General features: G+C 44.2%; 1 protein-coding gene across 3 annotated transcripts in view; it reads right to left on the bottom strand.

Annotated features, from left to right (window-relative positions):
- The window catches only part of GRIN2A (glutamate ionotropic receptor NMDA type subunit 2A), a 545,905-nt gene that overhangs the window by 16,005 nt on the left and 501,926 nt on the right, over positions 1 to 27,974 (bottom strand). For all 3 annotated transcript variants that reach the window (XR_005360918.1, XM_038540398.1, XM_038540400.1), the window contains one exon: positions 22,577 to 22,764. Coding sequence is in view for 2 of the 3 variants with exons in the window: in XM_038540398.1 (XP_038396326.1) it covers positions 22,577 to 22,764 (188 nt within the window). In the remaining variant the exon portion in view is untranslated. The remainder of the gene's footprint in view (positions 1 to 22,576; positions 22,765 to 27,974) is intronic.

Raw genomic sequence — 27,974 nt, 5'->3', positions numbered from 1 at the left:
AAATACCCCAAAAGAATAAATTTTCATAAATAGTAGTGTTGACGGGATTGTTCCAGAGGAAGTGCCCAGCACAGTGCCTGACACACAACAGTCCTCAAATGTATTAATTTCTTCTTACATCTTCCTTTAGAATGTCTGGGATTGTTCCAAGATGCCACCCACTAGCAGTGCACTGAGGGCAGAAAACCTTGAAACGAGACATCCCAATCAACTCTTAATGGCCCCTTCTGAACTAAACACCTCCTCACTTCAGTAAGCAGGTAAAGAAGCAGGTGGAGTTTTCAGCGAGAAAGAAAAGGTAGGCCGTGCTTGGCGTTATTTTGTCTTTCTTTTGTGTGCATTTCATCCAGTTGCCATCTAGGAGGAATATCTCTGATCTGAATGTCTAGCAATTAAGCTGACTGTCTAGCAATTCACTAAACGATGGCACTTACGCTGTAATTCAGACGTTAAAAATTATTCTTCAAGGACAGTGAAAATCCAAGAGGATGCATGTACTGTTAAATGCAAAGTATGACTGGGTTGTGCGTGTTTGTGTGACTAAGATACAATATGAAACGTACAGAGGAAAGGAAACACTCCAAATGTTTCTTTGATTCTCCTTTGAAGAGGTTAGCATAATTACTGCTTTCATACTGCTGTCTTTTTTAAGTTTCGTGAAATTAGCGTGTCATGCTTTTGGCTTGTTCGCGCTCTGGAATGATTTGGCTGAACAGAGAAATCTAAGTTGCTCCTTCTTTTTCCTGGACCTTTTGAAGATGTTACTGAGTTTTCTTCTGATATAGATTATGGTTGTTGAGAAGTTGGCTAATAATCTAATTGTCACTACTCTCTATGCCATCTGTATTTTTTCTCTGATGGTTTTGGAGACTTTCATTTTGTCTTTGGTGTGGAAAGTAGGTGTGGACTTGCTTTATTTTTTGTTCTGCTCTGGACTCAGTGTCTTTCTTCAATGTCTGACTCATAACTTTAATTCTGGAAAAAAAAAAAACCTCACCCATTCTTACTTTGAATATCAACTCTCCCTATCCCTTTTTAAAAAAATATATTTTACTTATTTATTTTTTTAGAATAGTTTCAGGGTCATAGAAACATTGAACAGGAAGTACAGAGGCTACAGAGAGTTCCCATACACTCCTCCTCCCCATTGCCTCAGTTTCTCCTATTAACATACATCTGGCATTGGGGTGGTTTCTTTTGTTGTTGTTTTTTACAATTGATGAACAAATCTCAATACATTATTATTAACTAAAGCCCACAGTTTACATTAGGGTTCACACTTTGTGTTGTACCTTCTGTGGGTTTTGCCCGATGCTTAAAGCCATGTGCCCATCGTTACAGTATCATATGGAAGGAATAGTCTTGTTGCCTTAAAAGTCCCCTATAGGGCCCCTGGTTCAACTTTCTTCATGCCCCCATCCCAATGCCTGGCAACCACTGATCTTTTAATGGTCTCTATAGTTTTACCCTTTCCAGAACATCACATAGCTGGAACCACTGCATACATAGTAGCCATACATAGTAGCCAGAAGACTGGCTTCTTTCTTTCTTTCTGTTTTAAAAATATTTTATTTATTTACTCATGAGAGACACAGAAAGAGAGGCAGAGACACAGGCAGAGGGAGAAGCAGACTCTCTGCAAGGAGCCTGGTGCAGGACTCAATTCCAGGACCCTGGCATCACGCCCTGAGCTGAAGGCAGACGCTCAACCACTGAGCCACTCAGGTGCCTCCAGACTGGCTTCTTTGATGATAACAAGATTTTTTTTTTTTAATGTGAGCAATCATCTGATTTGTACAAAGATGAAAGAAAATTTAAAATGATATGAAATATCAAGTTCCAAACAACATCAAAAAGTGTACTTAATCATACTCAGCTCCTAAAAGAGCAAATGGATAAGAGGAATGATCCCTGGCAGTGCATTTTGCTATATGAACTGGCCACAGAAAAAGCTGATAAAGGGAGGTAGAGAAAATCCATCTTTGAAGAATTAGAACTGAGGGGCTCTGTAATCAGCTCTATAATCATCTCTTATGGTTAGAAATGTCCACGATGGGAACTCCAGGGATCTTTTGGATCCTTCCTTTAAGGTCCCTGTTACCTGTGGCCACAGTGTTAACACTTGTGCTGAGAACAATACGCGTTCAAGTTCCTCTACTTCTTTCCATGGCTTGACCACTTCCTTTTTTTTCTTTCTTTCTTTTTTTTTTTTTTTTGCAAACATTTTTCCATTACATAGATGGACAGTTTGCCTATCATTCACCTACTGAAGGACATCCTGGCTGCTTCCAAGTTTTGGCAATTATGAATAATGCTTCTCTGTACATCTGTGTGTGAGAGGTTTTGGTGGGGAATGAGTTTTCAATTCATTTGGGTAAATACCTAGGAGTACGGCTGCAGGATTGTGTGGTAAGGATATGCTTAGCTTTGTGGGGCACTGCCAGGCCCTCTTCCAAAGTGGCCGTGCCACTTTGTGTCCACACCAGCAATGAACAAGACTTCATATTGCTCCACATCCTCACCAGAATTTATTAGTGTTGTCAGTGTTTTGGATTTTAGCCATGCTAACCAGGTACGTTGTGCTATGGCATTGTTTTAATCTGCAAGCCCCTAAGAATGCATGATAATTCTATGTTTCCTTTTCTTCTAAAGAATGGTGTTTAGGATATTCTAACCCTTCTCATTCTATCCCTCTAGGTTATTAACTTTATTTTAATATTTTCCACTCCTTTATGCCTCTGTCCTACAGTTAGATGCTTCCCACAGATCTATTTTCCAGCTCATTTATTCTTTCATTAATAATATTTAGCCCTATGCTTTCATTTAATCTATTTTAATCAGATATTCATCTGGCCATCTTAAAGTTCTGCCCGTTGTTTTTATTGTAAAACAATAAATCTGCTCATTCTTCTCTTATGATTCTTAAAAAACTTTTAGACATTTAATCATTTCAAACCCACTGTCTTCCAGATTATTCTCTTGCTCTCCCTCCTCCCCACCACCTTAGTTCTTGGGATTCACATTTGTCTGCTTGCTGTGTGTGCTGGCTCTTATGGTGGATTTCTTTCTTGTGATGTTTTATGTTTTAACTTTTTGAGTATGAGCTCATCTTCAGCAAGGCTGGTCTCCCTCTAAGTCCCATGGGGCCCCCAAGCACACTGGGCTATAGAAATGTTCCTACAGCGGGTTCTGCCCGCTGCTCCTGCCACGGTTCCAGGAGCTTCAAACGTACCCGTTCTTGTAGGAGAAAAATGTGATTACCACTGCCACACTCTGTAGGTAGTATACATTTGGACTTCCATACTCATCTAGGTTTTAATTTCTCACCCAGAGCTTCAAACAGATGGTGAGACTTCTTGTACTTTCTTGGTTTTGATGGACAGTTTTCCCCAGTCTTTTCACAGATGCGCTGAGTCGCTCCCGATCTCAGATTCATGCAGTGGTATCATTTTCTACTCTGCATAGTTCAGGGCTCCCATGTGGATGCTAAAGCCTCGGTGTCCACCCCTGGGCTCTATGTCCTCTTAGGCTGCTGCACTCCACAGAGAGGTGCTGTGAGAATATTCCATTCCCCTCTGTTTCCAGCACCTGAAGAAAACTTCCCTTTGCTTCACTGTGCTTTGTGCATGCATGTGTGTAGGTATGAGCATGCAGTTCGTGTGTGTGTGCATGTGTAAGTGTACGTGCTTCTAATCCTGCCCTGCTTTGTGTTTGTAACATGAAAGGGGCTCCTGTCACTTTAGTCTCCCATCATGCCATGACCATATAGTCATGCATAACTTTTGTTATCATGGCTAAAAGAGAAAAAAATTCACATTGATGGGAGTTAAAAATGGGAAACCAAAAAAAAAAAAAAAAAAAAAAAAAAAAGGGAAACTTATCCCTTTGTAGATTCATAGCCCATAAGGAAGGATGCTGGTTAATCAGAGGTGCAGGCAAAGTTATGGGAAGGGATATCTTCGTCTCAATTCCTTTCCTTCCAGCAGCCTCTGGTCCTTTCTTCATACAGTCACACTTGTCCTGGGAGCCTCTGCTGTCCAGCCAGCAGCTCCACCTGCTTGTCCAAACTCATGTGCCTCAAGATTTACATCATTGGCTTCCTCTTCTCAAAACCACTGATGCCATCTCTTTGGAACTACAGCACACTGTTGACTTTTCTCTACCTTGGGAGTTTGCGAGGACACAGAAGTGGGTTTCCTCGCCATGTTTTTTTCCTGTTGGTGTCGTCCCAAAGATAGCCAAGTTTGTATGCCTAGAACAGGGTCAGTCTGGGTAGAAGAAATATCATTAGATTCTTTTCATGATGTAAATATACAGATCTTTCCTCTGCCTTCTGACCAAACACCTCTCTTTGAATAAGTCAATTTGGTAAACCAGACCCGCGTGGTGAGAGGAGGCCAAATGCACATTTCTCAATCCCAATTACAGCCTGTTCCAATCATTTTGCAGTTATTCATTTCCTGCCTTGTGGCCTTCCACTAGTGCACTGAACTGTAGTTCAAATACTTTCTTATTTCGTTTTTAATTTACTCAAGTATATTGTAATCTCCTTGGGGGCGATCAGGGACCGTGTTTTATGATTTTGATATTTCTCATAGCCTGCAGCACAGAGCGAGCACTGAATCCATATTTTCTGTTTCTATTTCTTTCCTTGCATTCTCGGGCTTAAATTAGGCAGCATTGCAAACATGTTCAGATCTGCCGGGTGAGTTTTTCTGCCATATAAATAGAAGGAAGTACAGATCAAAAGGGAACTTGCCACAGGCCTGGGAGTCAGAGGTGGTGAAGTCCGCATGTCCTTAGCTGGGGTGAAGCAGCAAAGGTCATTTTTCCAAGGAGCAGCTTTCAGATGCTCATTCTGTCGTCTGTTTCCTCCGTTACCAAGAGGCCATGATCTTTGTCAATGTGGTCCTGTGAACTGGAGCTGGTAAGTGGGACAATAAAATCTGTTTCCCGAAGCAGGCATTCTTGCTGGGAAGACAAAAGCTAAACGCTCTCCCGGGAGCCAAGGGAGCCTGAGCCGCTGTGGGTTTGCAGCCAGGCTACAGTCTTCCTGCCTACACCCAGGAGGACTGGTCCCTGCATGATGCCAGAAGGTCCCCCTTTCTCTATTTATACCTCTAAGGACAGGAAGCTCATGTGCACCAGAGAACACCTCTGCATCCGTGCAAGTCATGTCTGCTCAGGAGCCCTTCCTGGATCTGGCTTCAGGGGGAGCTGTTGCCTGCCACAGGTCCCCCTGCCGACCTCTGGGTTCCGTGCCATCCTGAGGAAGGCCATAAGGCCAGCACACAGAGCAGGAATCCCAGCTCCCTCCCTGTCCAACGCTGCTATTAAAAGGCAGACTAGTGGGGCTTTAAGAGGCAGGAGCCAGGAAGTTGTACAACCTAAAAGGGAATGCACAAGAATAATTGAGACGGCGTTGTGCATATGCCTGAGATGTGCTTCCGTTAGTGGCTGGGATGCTACGCAAGAGGCTGCATGGTACGCATCCCGCTACTTGCTCACTCACAAGGTACAAGCCATGGGTTTCTAATTTGCAAAAAAGGAATCGATGAAAATTCAAGTAGACACCATCCCAAAAATCACAAGATAGAATGTTTCAGGTAGAAAACACTGGAATGAGCCACAAAAGGGAGCGCCCTGCCCTGACGGGTTTGGGGAGCATGGCAAGTCAGTGTGTGAGATCTAGATGCCACAGGAGGTAGGATGAGGGTTGCCTGCTGGCACCCAGTGCCTTCACCCACTATGACTGGTCTGACCTTGGTCCAGGTACTCTACTTCCCTATCCATCCACTCATCCATTTCTTAATCTATTTTCCTATTCTGTGATTTAACAAAGTTACATAAATTCCATCCCATTTCAGGCACTGTACTAGGACTTTCAAAAATTAACCCATGAGGCCCTCCTAGGAACCCAATGTGGCTGGTGCCATTATCACGGCCGTTTACAGACGAGGCACACAGAGGCATTTGCTTGGCCTCTCTAGCATCTACTAACTGGAGCAAAACAGTATTTACCTCATACGAGTCGTGCTCGAATTAAACGAGGCTGCACTGCACACAGCGCCTGGCACATCCTGATTACTCAGTAAGTATCACTGGAGACACCTCTCTTTGCTGCCTGAAGCCAGGGCCGCCGGGGGTGGGGGGTGGATCGCATACCCCTCCCTGTGCCCTGCCAATTCGTGGAGTCTGTGATTCTGGAGAGGCATGTCCAGAGAGAGGGCTTAGCCCTCCAAGAAGAAATCTGTTATGTCCAAAGTAAGAGAAATCAGTTCCTGATTTGCCCTCAGACTCATTCTCTGTACTTCCAGAGGGACTGCAGTAGCTTTTCAGATTAGATTTCACTCTATTCCACAAGACTGTCTGAGAGCTGAGGGGATTACTCCAGGAAAGGATTTTATAGCATGCAATGTGACTAGCCTTCAGACTTCCTGAGCATTTCTCCCCCGAGGTCGGTTGTAAAAAGTTCATTTTGAACCTGTAGCCTTTAGGCTGTCCAGGGCCTGTGAATATGCTGGCTTGCATCTTCGACAGTCAGCCCACACAGAGACCCTAGCAGGCGCACATCTATATAGTGTTTGTCTTGTTTTCTGGCCAGAGCACCTGACCCTACGCAGTGATGGTACTGGGAGATACCATGTCTGGTTTTGAGAGGCTGGCTTTGTGTCCTGTCTCATTACCAGTCAGGGAAGCTAATGCTTTTTGGTTCTCAGAGGACTTCATTTGGTTTTAATCTTCTTTATCTCTCTCCCTCATTCATTCATTCACTGAATTCATTCATTCATTGGAAAAGGAACATTTCTAAAGCACTTAGCACACATGGACAGCGGCATCTCTGTATTTTCATAGGGAGACAAATTGCACCTAGTCTTTGGGCTCCATGAGCTCAGAGTTCTGTGGGAGAGAGCGTCCTGCAAGCCGGTCATTCTGGCCAGATGAGATGACTGAATCCGCATAGGGCTGGAGGCAGAAAGAAACATGGAACATTTGGACATCAGAGAGAGGTTCAGAATTTGGGGGAAGGAAGAAGTGATGAAAGGAGAGGCCAATTGCAAAGGACCCAGCCTTTGTGCTGAGGAGTTGGGGTATCCTGGGAATACTGGGCGGGGGGCAGTGGATGAGACCAGCTGTATGCTTGCTGGACCTACGATTCTTAGTTGTTGTGTTCTCACACAGAATATAAGGCAGGCTGTTACAGATGGGTGCTGTGGCAGATTTGAAGGACTCCATCCTTCTCCAGCAAACTCCATCCCACTGACATAATCACTGCGGGGTCCTGTGGTAGTCTCAGGGGCAGGCAGGACATGCAGTTGAAACTCTCCTGCTCCCAGGCTATGTGGTGACTAGAGAGAAACCCATTTGCAGGAAGTGACTGATAAGGATCCACTCTGAATTGTCATCCATATCACCGTCGCCCGTAACAATTTACTCTGGCTAGACCAGCTGCATGGTATCAGGCTGAAAACTTGCCGATGGCTACCTCTGGAGCACAGCTCGGAGGTCTCCACTTCCACGAAGTCTTCCCTGGGTGGACAAGGATGTGCGTATGAGACAGTTTCTCCTTTTACAACATCCTGGGTTTCTCATCAGTAGAGAATCTGTCACACTAGAGTCTAATCGCCATTTGCTCCTAAGTCCTTCCCTTTGGGAAGTGAGTTTATTCAAGGGTGGGCATCTTGCCATATTCTTTTTGTATCCCCAGTCCCTGGTGTGGGCTCGACACACAGTAGGGGGTCCATACAACTGTGTTGACTGCCAATGACACAAGACTCTTCCTCCTTGATCAGCTTGTGATACACTGTTCTGAGCATCAGCAAAAGCCTGAGAAAGGGAGGAATCTGTGAAGCCCCACACAGAGGGGTCAGGGATAATATCTGAAGCCCAGAAATCAAGGCTGACTCTCGGGGCAAGCAAGTTCCAATCAAAGATTCTAGCGGTAGAGTTTGGTGGTTCCCCACAGGGAACCGACTTCCATCTATAGCCGAAAGACGTCAGAATGATGTTGCTGCTGATCCCAGTAGGGTTCACTGTGAACACCAAGAGGGGAACTGACCCCGTTTCAGTCCTGTTTCATGTCTTGCCCAGGGATTGGGCACTCCAGGTTTCTCAGAAGCCCGAATGGAATTGGAAATGGCAAAGGAACAATATTCTTTGTAGAAAATCTAGGGCACCATCATCGACAGGCCCATGTTCTCGATGAGGACGGATTCAGGGGCTGTGAGCTCTGGAATGTGGTCCCTGGAGTGAGGACAGCTTGGGGGCTGCAGGGTTGAGGCCACGTGCTCTCCTTGCCTAGTTGTCCTGGAAGGAAACTGCTGGTCAGATCTGGGATGTAGTCTGTGGACTTGGAACAGGGTAAGATTAGCCAGTCCATTCAATTACTGACCTTGGTGTCTTAGCTTCATTCATCCTATACTCTTGACTCAAAGCCAAGTCACCTTGGATCTGGAAATAATAGCATTCTGGAGCCTCAGACCTCTGTATCCATGACCTATGAGGGTCACTGAACAATTTGCTGGAGAGAAAAAAAAATACCTTCAGGGGTTGTGGTGGTGGGTAGAGTCCAAGATTCTGGACACAGACTAAATCTGGAAGGCGCATCTCCCTTATTTAAATGTCAGAATATTCCATTTCTGTATATTGCTGAGAAGTCACAAAAGCAAAATAAAAATAGGGCTAAGCTTAAAAGTATCCAGTTAGATGCAGAGACAGGCTGTCTTTGGTATAAATGTTTTACTACCACCTTCCAGCTGAGGTCCGATGGCGCCCCAGCCCTGCCGGAGGCACTGCTGTTTGCCGCCATCTGGCTGGTGTTTCGCGGGCCACAAGATCAGCCATGCAGGTTGGAGTTGGGGCTTTTTGTGTGCACAGGTCCCCAACCTGTGTCTCTTGAAGAAGAAAAAAGGAAGAAGAGTGCTGAGGTTGGGTCTCCCCATCAAACACCAGACAACGTACTTGGTCACAATTTTCCAATGGGGGTTGGGGGGAGATTGGCGAGAAACAATTCTCTAGAGTAAGGCTACAGAAAAATGTCACTGATGAATTCTGTGTATGCCAAGCACCTCTGGAGTCTGCTTAGTCCATTTGTCTCACCCACAAATAGATGGTCAAGGTGCCATGACTTGGAAGGCACAGGTGCTGGCGTGCATAAACGAATTCGCAGTAACTTTAACAACTGTACCCTGTCTCCATCGACAGTCCTGAAAATCCTGTGATTCTTCGTGAAAGAGTGGAGTGCTTTTCAGTGCCACAGAGGGGTTCCTTGTGTTTTAAAAGGTTGTCGACATAAGGGGAAGGAGAAGAAAAGCATAGCAATAATCCAACATCCCAGGTTGAGAAAGCTCTTTCCTTCTTTGAGCAGGTAAAATGGCATCCCCACTTTTTGGTTCCTTTTTTTATTGAAGTGTGGTCAGTGAGCTTCCTGAGGCTATGGAGTCCTTAAGCAAAGGGATCACAGCCATTGTCCAGGATGGTGCAGGGACTTAAAGGCATTCAAGTCTTGGTTGTGGCATGGAGGAGAGAGAGGAGGAGAGGGTGGGGAGGGAAGCAGAGAGGGAGGCTGTGAGGGGAAGACAAAGAAGGCAGAAGAACAGAAAGGGGAAATGGGACCTTTATAGGAAGGACCCTGTATCTGCTGGCAGTGCTGCCCCTCACCAAAGCAGAAGGCAGGCTCAGTTTGTCTTTTTATGGAGAGAGTGGGTTACAACTTAAGAGAGCTCTAAGACCTCATTGATGACCGTCCTCTCCCCTCATTACAGGTGGCAGCGCTCCTCTGGCCTCTTCTTCCTTCTCCCAAGTTGGAATCACCAGGTAGGGGTGAGACCACTGCCAGGGATGAGTGGGAGAGTGTATGGGGATGGGAGTATGATTACATTCAGATGCCAACTCAGGAACGTGTTCAGGGCAGATACTACTGCATCTCCATTCTGCACAGGAAGGGAGATGGAGAACCATGGGCTACGATTGTACAACAACCTTCAACCACAGCCACTGATGACCACACCTACAGTTCAGGGACACAAGCCCCCTTTACCTCTCTCCTGGAAGGGAGAGTCAAGGCACTCAGAAATTACAGGGACCACATACTTTGCTGATGGGAACGTAAACTGGTCGTTCGTTCTCTTAAAATTCTTAGGAAGTATCTACTGGAACACAGTATAGGCAAGTTCTGTGACCCAACAATTTCACTCATAGGAATATTCCCAGTTAAGTGCCTACAATGCACTGAAAAGGTATGAGGATGTTCAAAGCAGACACAAGTGAAAAATAACACAAATGTCCATCAATAGCAAATGTATAAGTAAACTGCAGTGTGTTCGTACAATGGAACACTGTGCAGTAATAAATAGGAGTTATATGCATTGATGTGGATTAATGTCCTAAAGGATACAAATGAATAGATGTTGTTATGATTCCGCCATTTATTTACAATTCAAAAGGAGGCAAAGCCCATCCGTACTCATGAAGGTCAGAATGGTGGTTACCTTTGGGGGGAATATTGGCTGGAAGGGAGTTTTCTGGGTACTGGCCATGTTCTCAACTCTAAGTGGTAGTCATACAGTTGTATAAAAATTAATTGGACATGAGATTTGTGCAGTATAATGAATGTATATTATAATTTACAGAAGGAAAAAAAAAAGTAACGGGCATTCTTCCATTTTGGTTGTCAAGAGAGAAAATAAGAAGCAAAGGGGAAGAAAAAGGACTTTCTAACCCAGAAAGAGGAAAAAAAAATCCTCATTTCTTTTTTAGAAACATGACTTTTTTTTTTCACAAAGAAAAAGTTCTTAAAGGATAAAGAGGGATGAGTTATGTTAAATTCTTCCATATTGTTGTAATTATTTTAAAACAACATGTTGTATTTTTATTGTTAAAGCTAAAAGTCACCAACCTTTCTGAAGAGGTCTAATTAGTAAATATTCTCAGCTCTGTGGGCCCTGTCGTCTCTGTCCCAACTACCCCGCTCTGCCCCTGCAGCACAAGAGCATCCTTAGACACATACAGTGATGTGTCTGTGTCCTAATAAAACTTCATTGACCAAAACAGGCAACAGGGCAATGTGGGCCATAGTTAGCAGAATCGTGATTTAAGTGATTTTTTTAAAACATGATTTTTTAAAAAGTATATATATGAACAAGAATAAATCTCAATTTAAGGAGACTCGAATCTTTGTTATGATCTATGATAACGTGCTGAGTACCTACCGATGGGTACTATACCTAGCAGTTCTCATACATTATACCCTTCAACTTGTTGAGGTCGGTTCCATGACAATCCCTAATTTAAAGCGGAGGAATGTGGCCCTTACAAAGGGTAAATAACTTTCCCGAGACCATAGAGCTAGTAGAGATCAATTGTACATTTGAACTCGAAGCCTTTGGTCTCAACTATATCCTGTGCTGCTACATTTTTTTGCATGAAATACTACAATCGAGGGTTTAATAAATTACTACGATATACAAACTATTAAAATCTATAAAATATAAAGTATTTTCATATAAAATAAATATGAAATAAAGTATATTTTAGTATACTTTAGTATGAAAGTATAAAACTATAAAATAAAGGATATATAAAATATATACAAAGTATATAAAATATACCTTAGTTAAATGGTCAAAAAAGATGAAAAGACAACTCACTTTTTTTTTTTTTCATTTTCATTGCTATTCCAAGGAATTCTAAGGCAATGCTGAGAGGCGCCTTCTAAAATAGCAGAAAGAACCATAATGCTCAAAGCTGCTTGACTGTTTTAAAATTGGTACATGGATTCATTATTAATAGTACTTTTAGATGGGAACAAACCTTTTGGGCATTCATATGACAGTAGAGATCAAGACTCCTGATGGTGTTTATAGCCATTAACCCTTCAAATTCTACATCTAAGAGTTTGTTACAATTAGACAATTCAAACAAAAAATGCGCATGAACATGTTCCTCCCATCATTATATATACATATACCAGCCAAAAAAAAGAACGTTTTAACATTAGGAAAAATAATGTAATGAATTATGGTTTAATAATGACTATGACATTTTATGCACAAATTAAAACAATTGTGGGGACCCGATTGTGTAATGACATAAACAAAAGTTCAAAACATAATGCAAGTGAAAATAATGCAATATAAAAGTGCCTATAACCAATCATTATATATATTTAAAGCAATGTGTCTGCAAGAAAAAGGTCCAGAAGGTAATATCTCCACTGAAAACAATTATGTTAAGGTAGTAGGCAGGGTGATTTTATATGGATATTATATTGCCTTTCCAAATAGGTGTTTACAAAATCATAGACTGAAAGGGATTTGAGGCCAGTGTTTATCCATCCCGTAATTCCCACATCAGATCCTCTGACATCAGCTTTTGACTTACCAGCGTGCCATTCATTATGTCTTATTTCAACGTTGATGGTTCTCTTGACATTTGACTTTCCCTGGTTGGAGCGATTCACTGCTTGTCAGGCACAAATCTGGCACCACTGATCTTGCTCTAATCCTGGCGTCGGATTGATAATAAACACTGCAGCTCTGAATCTCAGGAGACCTATCGGGGAAATTCACTGAGAACTTAACGCATATGAAAACCCTCAGCGCTCTCGAGCACACAGGGAAAGTCAATGGCCCTCCAGGATATTTATGGATTTTTATCTGTTTCTTAAGTAAGTGCTGTTCCATTATTATTCCAAATATGTCTCTAGTTAAAATTAGGAGGGAGATAAACAAGTCTAATTTTTATGATACCATCTGGTCACAGGCCAATGAAGAAGCAGTTAAACCCTTTATTGCTAATCTATGCTTAGGACCAACACATTTCTTCCTCTCAAAGCATTTCATTTCTGAATGAATAGTGTGCCATGGACATAGTTTTTAGGTCGTAGGAGGGTCAAAGTGACTTGGTTGCTGGGGGCATCAAAGTGGTCACTGGTCATCACCCTCTTTGGGGGGTTGTGGCATCAAAGCTGCTATTCTGTGTAGAAGTGAGGTTGGTGTGTGGATGTCAGAGTCATCTGCAAAGAGCATCACCTCTGTTCCTTATTGTGGGAGCTGTGCCAGCTGATGCTTACACGTTCCACACGATTTCTCTCTTGGGTTTTCACAATCTCCAAGGCCTCTCGATATGGAAAGCTAGTTAAGAACCTTGGGAGAGGAGAGTGGATAAAACTCAGGATAAAGATGCAATTTCATGGACCCTAAATGAGTGATCTGTTGGCCACTGGCACTTGTGTCCAGTACTTGGTAATTAGAGAATAATGCTTCTAAGTGCTAAATACTGTTATTCTAAGGAGTGGCTCTTAAATCTTACTGGGTATTAGGATATTCCAGAGGGTATGTAAAAAAAAATGCCACCATGGGGTCAAAGTTAGGAATCTATATTTTCAACAGGCTCTCCAAGTGAGTCTGATGGACACAGATGTGCCACAAGCACTTTATAAGGAAACTATTTGGGGCAAATAGAGCGGGAGCCTCTAATCATTTTTATATCCCACCACCTGGAGCTTAGAAGCTGCTCAGTTATTCTTTGTTGAATGAACGTCTAGAGGCAGAGTGAATGAATGAATGAACAACTGGGTTAATAAATCAGGGGGGCTTTGTCAATGGCACCCGGTCTCACTAACTTGATTAGAAAGTTTGTGATTTATAGAGTAGCCTAGCTCAGACCAAACTGTGAGTTCTGCCTTTGAAGTCTCAATTTGATTAAAACACGTTTAGCAGGGAACAATAATTTTCTGAAATGCTGAGGATTATGCAGCTCGGAGGAGCTCTGTGGGGAACAAGCAATTCCGGCAACCAGGGATGGTCTTTGTGAACCTGGAGAGGCCGCTCTGCGAGCCTGTATCAGGGCCAAACATCTGACTCCTCTTAATTACATTCTGTCCTTGTTTCCTTCCTTCTCATCTTTGGCTTCTGGGTCCAGAGTTTTCCCCAAACTGCCAGGGCTGTATGATCTCAAAAATTAGGCTGAGCCTGTTCCCATGGTGCCAGGGCCTAGGGCATGGACAAGTCTCCTCCTCCATGGAAAAATGGGAAAAAGCATAGGGTCACTTGCTCTCCCACCCTCAGCCTCTGTTGCCAAGTTAATTCTGCCCAGAATCATCTGCAGGAGACTGATGCTATTCCTTCAGCAAAAGGAGGAACAAACAGTGAATCTGGATTCGGACCAATCTGCATGTAAATTGCAGCTTTGACCCTTTCCAGGTAGAGACAGAGAGAGACTGCTATGAGGGTTATAGCAAAGGAGAAACAATACTGCATCGTGGTTAAAGCAAAGGCCCTGTGGCCCATTTGACCAGTCCCAATCTCTCAGGTCTACCCCTTAGGAGCCACACCTTACTTAACCTGCCTGTGACTCAATTTCCTCATCTGCACACAGGGCTTAATGATCATAGCTCACGCCACCTAACCATTGTGAAGACTGAATGAATTAACACAGAGACAGAGATGATTCTGTGACCCCCAGTTATCCCTCCCTCTGCAAGTGTCCCCTCTTATTATGAATGTCGGTAACAGTGATCAGTGGGGCTGCTGAACAACTTCCCTTTGGAGAACTGGAAACCGTCTCTGCCACTCACATGGGGCCTCTCAGATCATCGGCACCTCCTCTCCCCCCAGCCCCACCCCGCCTCCCTCCAGTCCTTATTTTGGCGTTTATCTCTTTAAATGGGCTGAGGATGCTGGTTGCAATAGGGTGCTGCTGAGTCATCCAAGGACACGGGGACCTATGTCACGAAGAACTGCTGGCAGGGAAGCAGCGGGAGACAGATTAAGAGGCCTCGGAGGCAGAAGTGAGTCAGCCGGGGGTCTATGCCTCACTCCAGCACCGAGCCAGCTGAGATAGGGGTGGCCACTGGCTTGCAGACTTTTCCAGTTTCTGCTGCACCGAGGCTAATTGCTCTAGATCTGTGGACGCCCAGGCTGAGTCCTGCCTGCCCGGTGGCCCCTATACACCTCCCTCTGGTCTGCTCTCCTCCGCTCCTCTGTCTCCTCCTCCTCCTCCCTCCCCATCAGGCTTGCTCCTTCCCCATCCCTTAGGAGAACCGGACAGCGTAGGTTTTCCAGCCTTCTCTGCCCTTCTTGTCTCTCTCCAGACAGCCTACGAACAGAAGCCGTCACATTTTCTATGAGGGGCCAGACTGCAAATATTTGGACCTTGGCAGGCGGCGCAGTGGCTGTCGCGGCCACTCAACTGTGCCAGTGCAGGCTGAAGGCAGCCACAGGTGGTTCCTGAGCGAATGGATGTGGCTGTGTCCCAATAAAACTTTCTCTTCAAAAACAGGCAGTGGTTGGAGTCTGCGCCAGGGCCATACTTTGCCAAATCCAGAGGAAAACACCGGTTTTCCTGTCTACCTGCTTGACTCAGAGACGGTAAACTTGGTAACCATTTACAATGTATTGCAATTCTAAAAGCCAGGAAATACATAATCTTGCCAGTTATACCCATCCTAGAAAATCACGTTACAAAGAAAACGCAAATCCGATGTTTGACTACAAGAGCACGGAGAATAAACAGTGGAAGACTGTGCTTCTGTCTTACAGTGAATCCAGGGCTCAGAGGCTTGGGTAGATTTTCAGATTAGACAGTGAATTAGTGACTACTTCCCTGCGTCCCTCTCCCTAGAGGGACATCTCGTGTCCTTCCTAAAGGAAATGACGTTCCCTTCATCAGAGAAGATATTTAATTGTTGGAATAAGCCCTGCAAACATGCACCCGTGGCATTTTTGAATCCATTTGTTTGCCCATTCATCCATGAGTTCCATGTGAGCACCTACTGTGTACCAAAGTCAGTAGTGAGTCCTAAGGGAGACAAAAGGGGAACAAGAATGGGTATGATAGTGTCCGCCCTCCAGGGACTAAGAACGTAGTGCCCCTCGGTGGGTTTGGTGGGTCAGGGACAAGGGGAGGACAGCGGTGAGTGGGCATCTAATACGTGCTAAACACCAGGCTCTTTCTGTTTGCTTTCACATTTAATCCCCGAACAACTCCAACATAGAGATAAGAAAACTGGAACTCAGAGAAATTAATTTGCCCAAGATCATCCAGCTTGGAAGTTGTAGAACCTTCCATCTTTCCCTGTTACCGGTCGGGCTTTGCTAAATGGCACAAGAACACTGTAAGCATAGAGCTAAAAGGGTTCACAGTTTATAAACTTTAGTGTAAAGCTGTGATCTTTAAGGAAATCTTAAAGGAAGACATCGACAGAAGGATAGGTCAGATACCGAATTGGGAAATGGGTTTAGGAGGAGATAGAAGAAGGATTTTTTTTTTTTAAAGAGAGAGAATCTTAAGCAGACTCCACACCCAGCACAGAGCCCAAAGCGGGGCTCGATCTCACAACCCTGAGATCATGATCTGAGCTGAAACCAAGAGTCAGACTCTTAACTGACTTAGCCACCTACGTGCCCAGGAATTTCATTTTTAAAGGAGTTGCATAGAAGATTCCATGCTTATCTGAGAAAACTTCCAAGTAGTAGAACTGCAGACACTGTGGAAAGTGGAATGAGGAAAACATTTACGAGCTCCCCAGTGATCTCCTCAGCCAACACTGCCAAACATTCCTAAACCAGCCCCGGAAGACAGGCTGCAAAGGCCACTTAGGGAGGAGCCCAGCCTCGGAGTGGAGGCATGGGCAGTTATCACCACCCAAGCTGCGGGCATGTCCAGCTCTCCCCGAGACTCGGACATTAGCCCAAAGATATTAAGCTGAGAAGCTGGAGTTGGGCAGTGAGGAGGATATTAGCAACCCATCCAGTGGCTCAGAGCAATTTATGAGAATCCTAATTAGAGACACAAAGAGCTTCTGCAATCACACGCTCTCTACTCTGGCCAGCAGCATGGGGTCCCTCACCATCAAGAGCCATCCTGCATGCTTCAGTGAAAGAGAGGTCAACAAACAAGCAATCAGGAACTGTTAACACTGACTCACTTGGAAGCAGGGAGTGGGCTTCTCCCCTCCAGCACTCCCCACTCCAAGATCTGTGAGCATGAGCATTGTTATCCTGGAGTGGTGCTTTCCAAAGCTCTAGAGTCTATGGTAGCAAGGTGTCTTATTAATACAAGAGCAGAGGGTTAGGTCCCTTCCAATTTGTTATCAATCTGGAGGAGTCTTTATGGTTGCTTGAAAAATTGCAAAGTGTCCCAGAGTACCTATCCAACTGAAATGACATATATAGTATTTTTCAAATATTACCGTATGATACTCATATATACCCAAATAGGATATAACTGGGGTCACTAACTAGTTTTAAACTGAGCAAGTCCCAGCAAAATGGATTGAGTTAGTCACCCTATTCATATAATATTAGCATATAAATAAGGTATAAAGATATATGATAAATACATATATTTGGTTTTATTTGTCCACTGAATTCAGATGAGCTACCGGGGACAAGTAATGTATTTCTGGGTTTAAAAATAAACCAGCAACCATGAAAACTGAGCAAAGTACAAAGAGGAAGATTAAATGCTTCTTGATGCTGGAGCGTATTATTTATAGCTAAGGTGATCTGGCCACTAGCAACCAAGATTTTTTTCCCTGGAGCATGGTTTAATGGAAAGACGATCAGAACTGGAGTTACGTGAACTACAAAAATCCATACAGGGTGTTGTCCAGAGACCAGCAGCATCAGCATCACCTGAAGCTTGTTAGAAATGCCAAATCTCAGGCTCCCCATCCTCAGACCGACTGAAACAGAATCTGCATTTTAACAAGATCCCCAGGTGATTCCTGTTGACATTACAGTTTAAAAGTTGTGCTGTAGCTCATTTAACCCAATGGAGCCTCATTTTCCTGCTCTGTGACATGGAAATAATATGTACCTGAGAATACTGTATGAAGCGTTGGTAAGAATATTTGTGACTCACTTGGCACTGCACTGGGCCACTGAGTATGGGCTCAAAAACAATTATCTCCTTCCTTTTCCTCAGCATCATTTGCTGCTGAATAATATTATTATACACCCTTGTTCTCCTCAATTTCTTTTTGTTGGCCTCTATATGCCAAAAGAACTTTAACCTCTATGTCTTCCTTCTGTCTCTTCAAATCCCAGGATCACATTTAAAAAAAATTACAGAATCCATAAGATTGATGGGACCTAACAGATCTCCCATTCAACCTGATCTTTGAAGCTGGAAATGCCATTTTTTAGGTCCCAGACTGACTCATTCTTTATGTTCTCACTCAAGTGTCACCTGTTAGGTGCCAGGGAGATACCAGATACTCAATAGATATTTGCTGGTCACTGGATAAAGTAATGAATGACACTCTATGAACTCTGGCCCATTCTATTCTTCATTGAAATCTTACTTTTCTTTATGACTTACTCTACCTTTTCATCTTTCCATTAAAAAACCCTGTATCTCATATTTCTCCTTGATTCCTCTTTCACTTATCCAAGATAAGAATATATACACACATACGTATATATGAATTCACATATACGAATTATTATCAAATATGTTCATATTTTGAGATGAGATATTCTAAGTTTATATATTGCCAATCAACATGACTGTAAGTTCCTTGAAGGAGAGATGAAAAGGACCATGATATCCTCTTCTTGGAACATCAGTGTCTAGGAATGTATGTTTCTCAGTAAATGTTGGATACTGGTGATCAATGCTGAAAAGTACCCATGTGTTGTTACTAAAGTACTAAGAATTGAAGATCTCCATGGTGCACTCTACTATCTCAGAAAGGATACAACAATTAGACAAGGAAGGTAAGGTCTTACTGGGATCCTGTGTTAGAGAAATCAACAGTCCTTTTCCTAGGGAAATGCCTGGCAGGCTTCATGTAAGAGGTTCTCCCAATAACCAAACACTCCACTCAAAGGTTATATTTACACAGCTCATTAGGAAAATTTTTTATACTTTTGACACTCATTAGACTCGTAATCGTCCACTGAAGCTACTCTATAACAAGAGATAAACACTCCATTCTAGAGGATGAATAATAATTAGGTACTGCTTAGCACTGTGCTCTTTACAGGTCTAATTTTAGAGCATAATTAATCCTGCTGAAGCTGCATAAGATAAGTGAAATATTTATGCAGCTGTGTTAATTCATGTATTTACTCCTAGAGAGACATTCAGAATTGGACATGGCTTTCCGGGAAGATTATCTTAAGACACCCCCTGGAGCAATGTCATTTTCTCTCCAATGTCTTTGCTTCCAGATGGTCTCTAAAGATGAAGCTGAGAAGACACGTTTCCCAATCCCTACAGTCTGACCAGGGAAGCAATGAATTTAGATGCTCTGCTAGTACAAGGAACACACTTCTGGCCTATCTGGATGCCTTTACTTTGTATTTTTTATTTGCCACAAAGAGGACATTTTGTGTTTGGCATCATAAGTGTTGTTTTCATGATACTCTTAGCACCAATACCCAATACAACACTAAATAAGCTATATTGAATACTGAAGTTGTGGATGGACAATGAGGAGGAGAACGAGGTGGAAAATGGTGAATGATGATCATGCTGGTGATAAAATGATGGTAGTGTTGGTGATGGTGGTGATGACCATGATGATGATGATGATGATGATGGTGGTGGTGTTGGTTCTGATGGTAGTGGTAATGATGATGGTGATGATGATAGAGGTGACGGTGATGGGGGTGGGGGTCGGGGTGGTGGTGGTGGTAATGGTGATGGTGGTGGTGATGATGGTGGTGATGATGATGGTGATAGTGATGGTGATAGTGGTGGTGATGGTGATGATGGTAGTGATTATGATGGTGGTGGTGGTGGTGATGATGGTGATGGTGGTGATAGTGATGATGATGATAGTCATGGTCATGATAATGATGATGGAAATGATAGTAATAGCTAGCATTTATTGAACCATTTCTATTTCCAGGTGCTGTGCTTAGCTAAGTTCTTTACATATATCCTCTCATTTCATCCTGACACCAACCCTATTAGGGAAATATTTCTGCATGTATTTATTCACAGATGAGTAAACAGAGGCTAAGAAAGATTACCCACTTCATAGAAGTATTTGTCAGTAGGACAATAGATTTAGTTCAGATATACACTAAATTACTCCTTTCTAAAGGATCTATAAATCTCAAGCACCTAATTATCCAACTTCAATAGACATCCTAGGGAATTAAATGAAGCAGTTTTACATAATTGACCTGCTTCCAGAGCAAGGCCCCTGAAGTAGAAGCCCTACCACTTACTAGCTAGCTCTCTGAACTTCTGTTTTCCCCTCTGTAAAATGTGTAGAAGCAACAAAAAATTTCATAAAGTCATTATGAATATTGAAGAACATAGGTAATGTATCCAATATGGTAACTGGCATATCCCACTCCCTAAATATGTTGCTGTTCCATAGCAGATGCTGCCAGAGTAACAGCAAGGAGTTAACAGTAGGAATAGAGTTAGAACTCACTTATTTGACAGCTATCCATCATATTTAAGAGTTTCCTGTCAAATGAAATATATTTCAACACTGACCATTCACCTGTGCATGTGTTTGTTCATTCATTCCTTCATTGACCAGTTATCGGGTCAGGATAAGCTCAGGATTTTGTGGTATTTACTGATGGAAACAAGACTCATTTGTTGAATATTCACTCTGTTAGGGGGACTTGGGCGACCAGTGTGGTAGGTGGAGGAAACGGTCGCAATTGTTACCCCCACCCTTCTCTGCGTCCACATCCCTTGTCATTTAATTCCAAATTCCTCCTGTAAAAGGCAGAGTATACCTCTGATCCCTTTACTCTGGCGTCGGCCATTTGACTTGCTTTACATGGAAGTGTGTTCGTAGATGTGAACAAGGCAAAGCAGAGCCTTGAAATGCACATATACGATTAGGTATCCTCCTCTATGCCAGTGACATAAGCAAGAAAAGACCTTCTCCCAGGCGACTCTTACTCTCTTGGCCTGAGACCCAGAATAAACACATGCAGGGCAGACACCGCACATTTTAATCCATGGCTGCACAGCAGGGGACAGAGCCATCACGCCATCACAGCCTGAGACAGAGCTCCTCCACTCAACCTGCACTCCCCTGAGCAAAATAAATGCATAGTGGCGTATGCCTCTCAGATTTCACAGCCAGAGCTGACCGACACAGCCACAAATCACTGTTACACAATAGAGAACATGGCTCATGATCAGAAGAAGGTACAAATGCCCCATAGGGAATTTGGAGGATCAGATGTTCTTATTTGGGAGTTAAATATAAAACACATTTAGATGTTTTGATGGCACTTGGAGAATCCAGGGCTTAATTCTGGGAGCAGAGAGAGGAGAAGTTGCAAGGAGATAGGTACCTGGTTCAAATTCACACCACACTGTGCACTAATGTCAGTGCACTTCAGTGTTGTGTTTGACCCACAGTGGTTGCCGGATTCTCCTCTCCCAGCTCTGGAGAGCTACGACAGACTCTGCAACCATCTCTGAACATGGCCTCCAGCTGCCTTTGCATGCAGCTTCTGCCCTGGGCTTGAGCTTTTGTATCCCATTCACACTTACTCAAGTTCTCGGGATCAACCTGCCATTTCTGCTTTACCTTTCTCACTGTTGGGAATTCCAAAGGAAACCAACATGCCTTTTGAGCCAGGACAGTATCCTAAAAACCACGTTATGGAACTCCATGCAATGAGATCAGCAACTGGGAAGTACGAGGGCAGACTGAAGGCAATGCTGCTGGAGACATGGTCCACCCAAGTATCTATACTGCTCCCTAAATGCCATGGTCCCGTTAGACTGTAAGACCCATGGGGGTAAAAACTGTCTTTTGGCATGAGAAGCAGGTAGGTTTTAGTGGAAACCCAAGGGATTTCTGCTCATGTTCCTTTTCTAGAGATTGCTTCTCCTTCACTCCTCCACTGGATAATATCAGGAGCCTCTGTGTTAGTACAACATAACCCCACCCCTTAAGCACTCCTGATGGGTCCAGGAAAAAGTCTTCGATTCAAAAATGCACCAGGAATCCTTCCTCTTAAATTTGATATTTAGAATCTAGAGAGCAGAGATTAGGGCCAGAGCCAAGTCATGTAACATCATGGTTCCTCTACCCCAGAGCTACTAACCTTTGAGGTCAGACAATTTTGTGTGCTGAGATGAGGGGGCCGTCCTGGGCATTGTATGATGTTTGCCAGCATCCCCGGCCTCTCCTCACTTGATGCCAGTAGCAAACAGCCTCCCAATCATGACAAACAAAGATGTCTCCAGACATAGCCAAGTGCCCCCTGGGGGGCAAAATTGCCCCCATTGAGAATCACTGCCTCAGTACAAGACTTATGAATTCCTGCTATTAATATTCCAGGATTGCTCTGGTTCCTGTTTTATTTTTTTTCCTAAACCTATTTGCTCAACTCTTTCCTAAATTCACTGAGATAGACAGTTCTGCATCCTTAAAATAAATTTCTTTAGAAAATGTTGTTGTCTAAAATTGGTTTCCATTATAAGCAACCTAAAAAGCCATGGTATCGTGTGAGAGGCACCCAATAAATAGTGAGCAAACTCATCATACGAAAATCCATTGGAAAGCCAATCAGCAACAAGAAAGAGTGCAAGGGTGTCCAGTCCCCTGAGAGGGGGTCACCCAAGGTCTTACCATCACCCACAAACTGGAGCAGGGCCAGGTCAATCTGCCTCTTCCACGGGGAGCCCTTCTGGAGGGCAATCCCATAACCAGTGGTGGCAAAGATGTACCCACTCCCAATGGTCACCAGCTTGCAGCCTTCATCCCTCCCAGCCTTGTAATTCAAGACTGCTGCATCGTAGATGAAAGCGTCCAGTTTCCTGCAATGACAAGAAAAACAGGGGGTCATGGGCATGGCCAGGTACCATTTTGGGGCCCAGCTCCCAAGGCCTGATCCAGCATCACACACTTCCTTTCACACTGTACAAGGTGACTCATGGCCACTCCATCCCCTCATCATAAAAGGATCTATTTTTAATGAGGAGATAAAAGCCAGAACCTTTTCTCTCCAAGTTACAAGAGGCAGCTAAATAAAGACATGAAGAATCCTTATGCCCAAGTGAGTAAACAGTTGAGTTTGCTGGTTTGCTAAGTGTTTGGCCTTAGCACTCCGAACAGTGGGGAACAGCGGCCTATTTAGAAAGGTTTGCATCAGACCAAAATAAACCATTAAGGTTCAGGAGATTTGGTGTAGGGTGCAGGAAAGCAGAATAAGTAAATAGGAATGATGTCTTACTTCCAAGGGACACATATTTACTATTTATATTACAAAAAATATTACATGATAATTTTTAGAAACTCAAATAATATAGAAAATATAAAAAATGCAATTGACATTTAAATTGCCTGATAATTCCATACTTCAGAGGCAACCTCTGTTAACCCATTGGTGAATAGCCTTCCAAATTTCTTATGTGTGTGTGTGTGCACGTGCATGTGCGCAAATGTGCACACCCCTTTTAGAATAGGAGTTGACAAACTTTTTCTGTAAAGACTAGATAAATAGTTTAAGGTTTATGGGCCATACAGTCTGTATCACGACTATTCAACTCTGTTGCTGTGGTCCCTCCACCCCTCAAATCCGTATGTCGAAGACCTAACCCCCAGCACCTCAGAATATGATCTTATTTGGGAAAAGGTCATTGCAGATGTGATTAGCTAACATGAGATCACATGGGGGAAGGGTAGGCCCCCACCCCAAATGCTGGGGTGTTCTCATAAACAAAGAAGGAAATCAGACCACAAACGCACAAACAGGGAGACCACCACCATGTGAAGACTGGAGTTAAGACCCCTGCAAGCCACGCAACCACCAGAAGCAGGGAGAAGGACCGGAATAGATGCTACCCTCGTGCCTTCAGAGCAAGCACAGCCCTGCTAACACCTTAATCTCACACTTCCAGCCTTCCAGAACCATGAGATGGAAAAGTCCCATTGTTTAAGCCTCTCTGTTTGTGGCACTTTGCTATGGTAGACCTACGCAGTGAATACACAGCACAAAAGCAGCCCTAGATAATACATAAATGAATGAATTCAGCTCTGTTCCATAAAAGGTTATTTACAAACACAGATTAGCCCATGGGCCGCAGTGTGTCCTTGTTTCAACCCCTAAAGCTTATTTCAAATCACATGTGAATGTATCTCTATGTCAATAAACATAAAGCCTTTTCCCCTTCATTGATGTGCTTATTTTTACTAACCTGCAACACATCTGCAATAAGTGGCGAGGTAAATTTTTGCATGTGTGTCCATCCTGGAAATCACCATGCAGATTAAAACATCGAATGTTATCACCTCAGAAGTCTTGCATGACCCAGCCCAGTTCTCACCCCCAAAAGGCAAGTGTTGAATCATCCCTAGATGGCATGGCTGTGACTTATTCATTACCTAGGTCACTACCAGTGGACCTGAGGACTTGTTCTCAATTTTTAGAGTTATTTCCCAAGGCTGGAGTGATCACTCTTGTGCATGGGGATGGATGGCTCAAAACTAGGTAGGGATGGGGTGGGGATAAGCTAAAGTAGGTTGGAAAACTAAAATGGAGATTACTCAAAGTCCTGACACTTTCTCAACGCTACTGCCTTTCTTTCTTTCTTTACCAAGAGCACATAAAACAGTGAAGCAAAGAAAAATAAAAATGGCAGGGAGAGGAGGTAAAATGTTGCATCCTTTCAGAGACAGCTGCCGAAGGCCTCCCAAAGGGAACAAAACTATTTGGAATGTTTGCGGCTGCATGCTTCATTTTAATTTTTCTGTTTTTGTGATGGTGAGAGGTAGGGCAAGACTACAAGGCTCATCTCACCAACACAAAGACTCTAAAGCCTTTCTCCCAAGGCTGTAGGATTGGAGGTTTGGTGTTATGCTTAGAGAGTATTAAAAGGAGATCAGATCATCCAAGCGGAAGGGGAAGGAAACGAAGCATTGTTAATGGTGATGGTAAACCAGAGCTGACGAACCGAGAGGAAACAGCCTTCTGGACAGCCAGCAACATCGAGAGCTTTGGAAATACGGAATGGGGAGTTAAAAGTAATTTGTATGTGACGGCAGGAGCTGTGTGATAGGAGCAGTTAGGAGGGGATCTGGTTTCTACTCTAGATTTGGATGGTGACAGGACCTCAGGAGAGTCCCTTCCTTTGGATTGCGGGTTCCTCATCTGTGACATGAGGTGGTCACTTTGGGCCTGTTGAGACACTCATCTAGCCATGGCATTTTGATTCCTCAAGCCAATAGTCACCTGCTGTGACTATTGACAAGAACACTGAGACACTAGATGACGAGTATCCTGAAGGCTTCAGGCCATGGATGGCATCTGTCCTTTTGATGAAGCTGGGGTGTTTGCAACGTCAATACCTAAACATATCAACGCTGCCATGGAGATGCCAGGAGCCTGGGTTTTACTGAGCCCTTCACACCTTCTTCTCTTCATTGCTTAAAAAATAAACAAATACACACATACCTGTGCACAGAGGCATTCAAATACTAAGGCCATCTGTTTGTATTCGTGTGGTAAAACCTTTCCCTGTCCTGCTAACCCACCACACACTGATGCACTTCTGGGGTGGAATTCTAAAACTGCACCTGGCAACCACACAAAAGTCACCCAACGGCAGCTTAAATCAGTATTTATGGACAGGCACAGATTTCTGCAAATCATTACCATATTTCATGACAAAATACTCTTTAGCTGAGAAACAGCCAGATGAGCAGAAAGAAAACAGGAAGTTTTCTCAGGCGACAAAGTTTACAAAAGTAAGATGCTGGCAAGTCAGAGGGAGGACAGTCACAAAAGATGTGAGCGAAGCAATTACACAGCGGCGTGCCTGGGGTGGGCTGGTGGCCACAGTGGGCCTGCCTTTCATGGGCTGACTGTGGTCTCGGGGCCACATCGGAACCAAAATGAGGATAGCACATGAGGAGAGCTGCAGAGTACGTGATGTTGGTTTCTCTCTGTCATCAATGATTCTAGAGAGCTGGGGTCTAAATGCAGTGGTCAGAGATGCCTGCATTTTACAAACATCCAGGGGTGGGACGCCTGGGTGGCTCAATGGTTGAGCATCTGCCTTTGGCTCAGGTCATGATCCCAGGGTCCTATGATCGAGTCCTGCCTCCCCAGGGGGAACCTGCTTCTCCCTCTGCCTGTGTCTCTGCTCCTCTCTCTGTGTCTCTCATGAATAAAATCTTTAAAAGAATAATAAAAAAAATAAAAACATCCTGGGGCTTGCACAGCCCCCTCTGATAGACAGGGCTTGTTTGCACAGTGCTTTACAAAAGCGAGTCCAGTGGAAAGATACACAATTATTATTATTATTATTTTCCTATGTTGTCTCTGAGCGGAGGAGGCTCCACGAAGCAGCCTGAAGCTCATCAGTATTATTTCTAAGTTCTGTATTGCAAACTCTCTATGACAGCGCTGTCTAGTACAGCTTGCTTGCTGAAAGAAATGCTCTAGATCTACGCTAATACAGCTATCATGCGCTTGAAATGTGGTTAGTGCGAACAGGGAACTGACTTTTTAATTTTATTTCATTGCATTAATTTCGATTCTGACATAAATGGTCACGCATGGCTGGTGGCTCCTCCAGTGGACAGCAGAGCTGTAAGCGGGCAGGGGAAAGCTCGGAGAGCAAGGCTCTGGGTTCCTTCCTCGCTCTGACTCAAAACGGTCTACTTGCTCTCTTCTCCATTGAAAGAAAAATGTTCCCATTGTTAAAAAGGAAAAACTAAGACTGGCTGATGTCTTCAAGAGTGCGCTCTGTTGGTCAAAGTCTTGGAGCAAGGGGCCTGTGTTTCCGAGCCCCAGTCTCCTCTCTGTAAAGCAGGGCAGACGATCTCTGCCCTCAGAGGGCTTTGGGAGTAAAGAGAAGGTAGGTAAGTGTGCACCACGCCTGGCACAAAACAAATGCTCAAAACATATGGGTGCATTCAATCAAATTTGGAATTTATGGCAGTGCTTATGGCGTTTCCCACACCATTCTACGCATCCTCTGTGACAGATCCAGTCCTGGATACTTTACACGCATTATCTCATCCCGTTGACTCCTACCAGCATAAGGATGAATGTGCTACTGCCCATCCCCACTGCCGGATAACGAAACTGAGTCACTAAGAGGTCAGGTGACTCAACGCCACCACCCAGCTTCCAGGTGTCACCGCAGCATTTGGACTTCCACAGTCTGATGTTAGAGGCCGCAGACATAACTGCTGTGACCACGATGTCCATGACACTTGTGGCATAAACAAAGGCAACTCTGTCTATTGCTCATGAAATTCAGACGGTGGTTAGAGCTCTAAGTCAAGCCTGGTGTAATGGAAACAGCAGCCAGGATGAGAGCTGAGCAGCCGGGTTTAAAGAGCTTTGATGGGTAGCTCAGCTTCATTTGTCTCTTTCCCAGCAGGTGCACAGCCACATAAGGGCCAGAGTCACCCCCCGCAGAAACCTTCTCTTGCCCCCAGCACAGCCTACGCCTGCCTTCTGGAGACATTTAGGCCTAGAAAGCCATAGCTCCTTGTGAGGGTAGAGGGTAAGGAAGAGGAAAGCCACCCGAAACTAAAGCCCAATTTAGGCCACAAGCATCTGGGGGACTGGAGCTGAGGTCATGGGAGACGGTGATGCATCAGGCTGCAGCCTGGTAATTGGCAGCCCCCGGTCTGGAGGAACACAGATTAAAGGCTGGCTCTGCAGGAGAGCAAGCCTCAGAGCTCCCAGCAGTCAGCTGGAGGCTGGCCTCCCAGGTAAGGAAGCCAGTTATGCTGCTCCGCTCTGTGTTTCTTGCTCCTGCTTTGCAAGAGGAAACCATCTCTGTCTCCACCTTCCCAGCTCCTGCCCATGTCCCACAACTGTCATCAGCTTAATAATAGCTGCTCCCACGGGCCCAGCGAGGCTCCCGGGAGTGGGTGTGAGAGCAGTGATGAGGACAAAGCACCCACCCAGGCCCATCTTTCTGCCTCCGCTCCGCACAGAAGGGGTCATCTCTTCTCCAAACATTTGTGACAAATGAAAGGACACCTCGGCTCCTCAGCCTGAGGGCCG

The sequence above is a fragment of the Canis lupus genome, chromosome 6, assembly GCF_011100685.1.
Source record: "Canis lupus familiaris isolate Mischka breed German Shepherd chromosome 6, alternate assembly UU_Cfam_GSD_1.0, whole genome shotgun sequence".
NCBI lineage: Eukaryota > Metazoa > Chordata > Mammalia > Carnivora > Canidae > Canis > Canis lupus.
The sequence above is the reverse complement of the archived record's forward strand: the minus strand, read 5'-3'. Positions and strand labels throughout refer to the sequence as shown.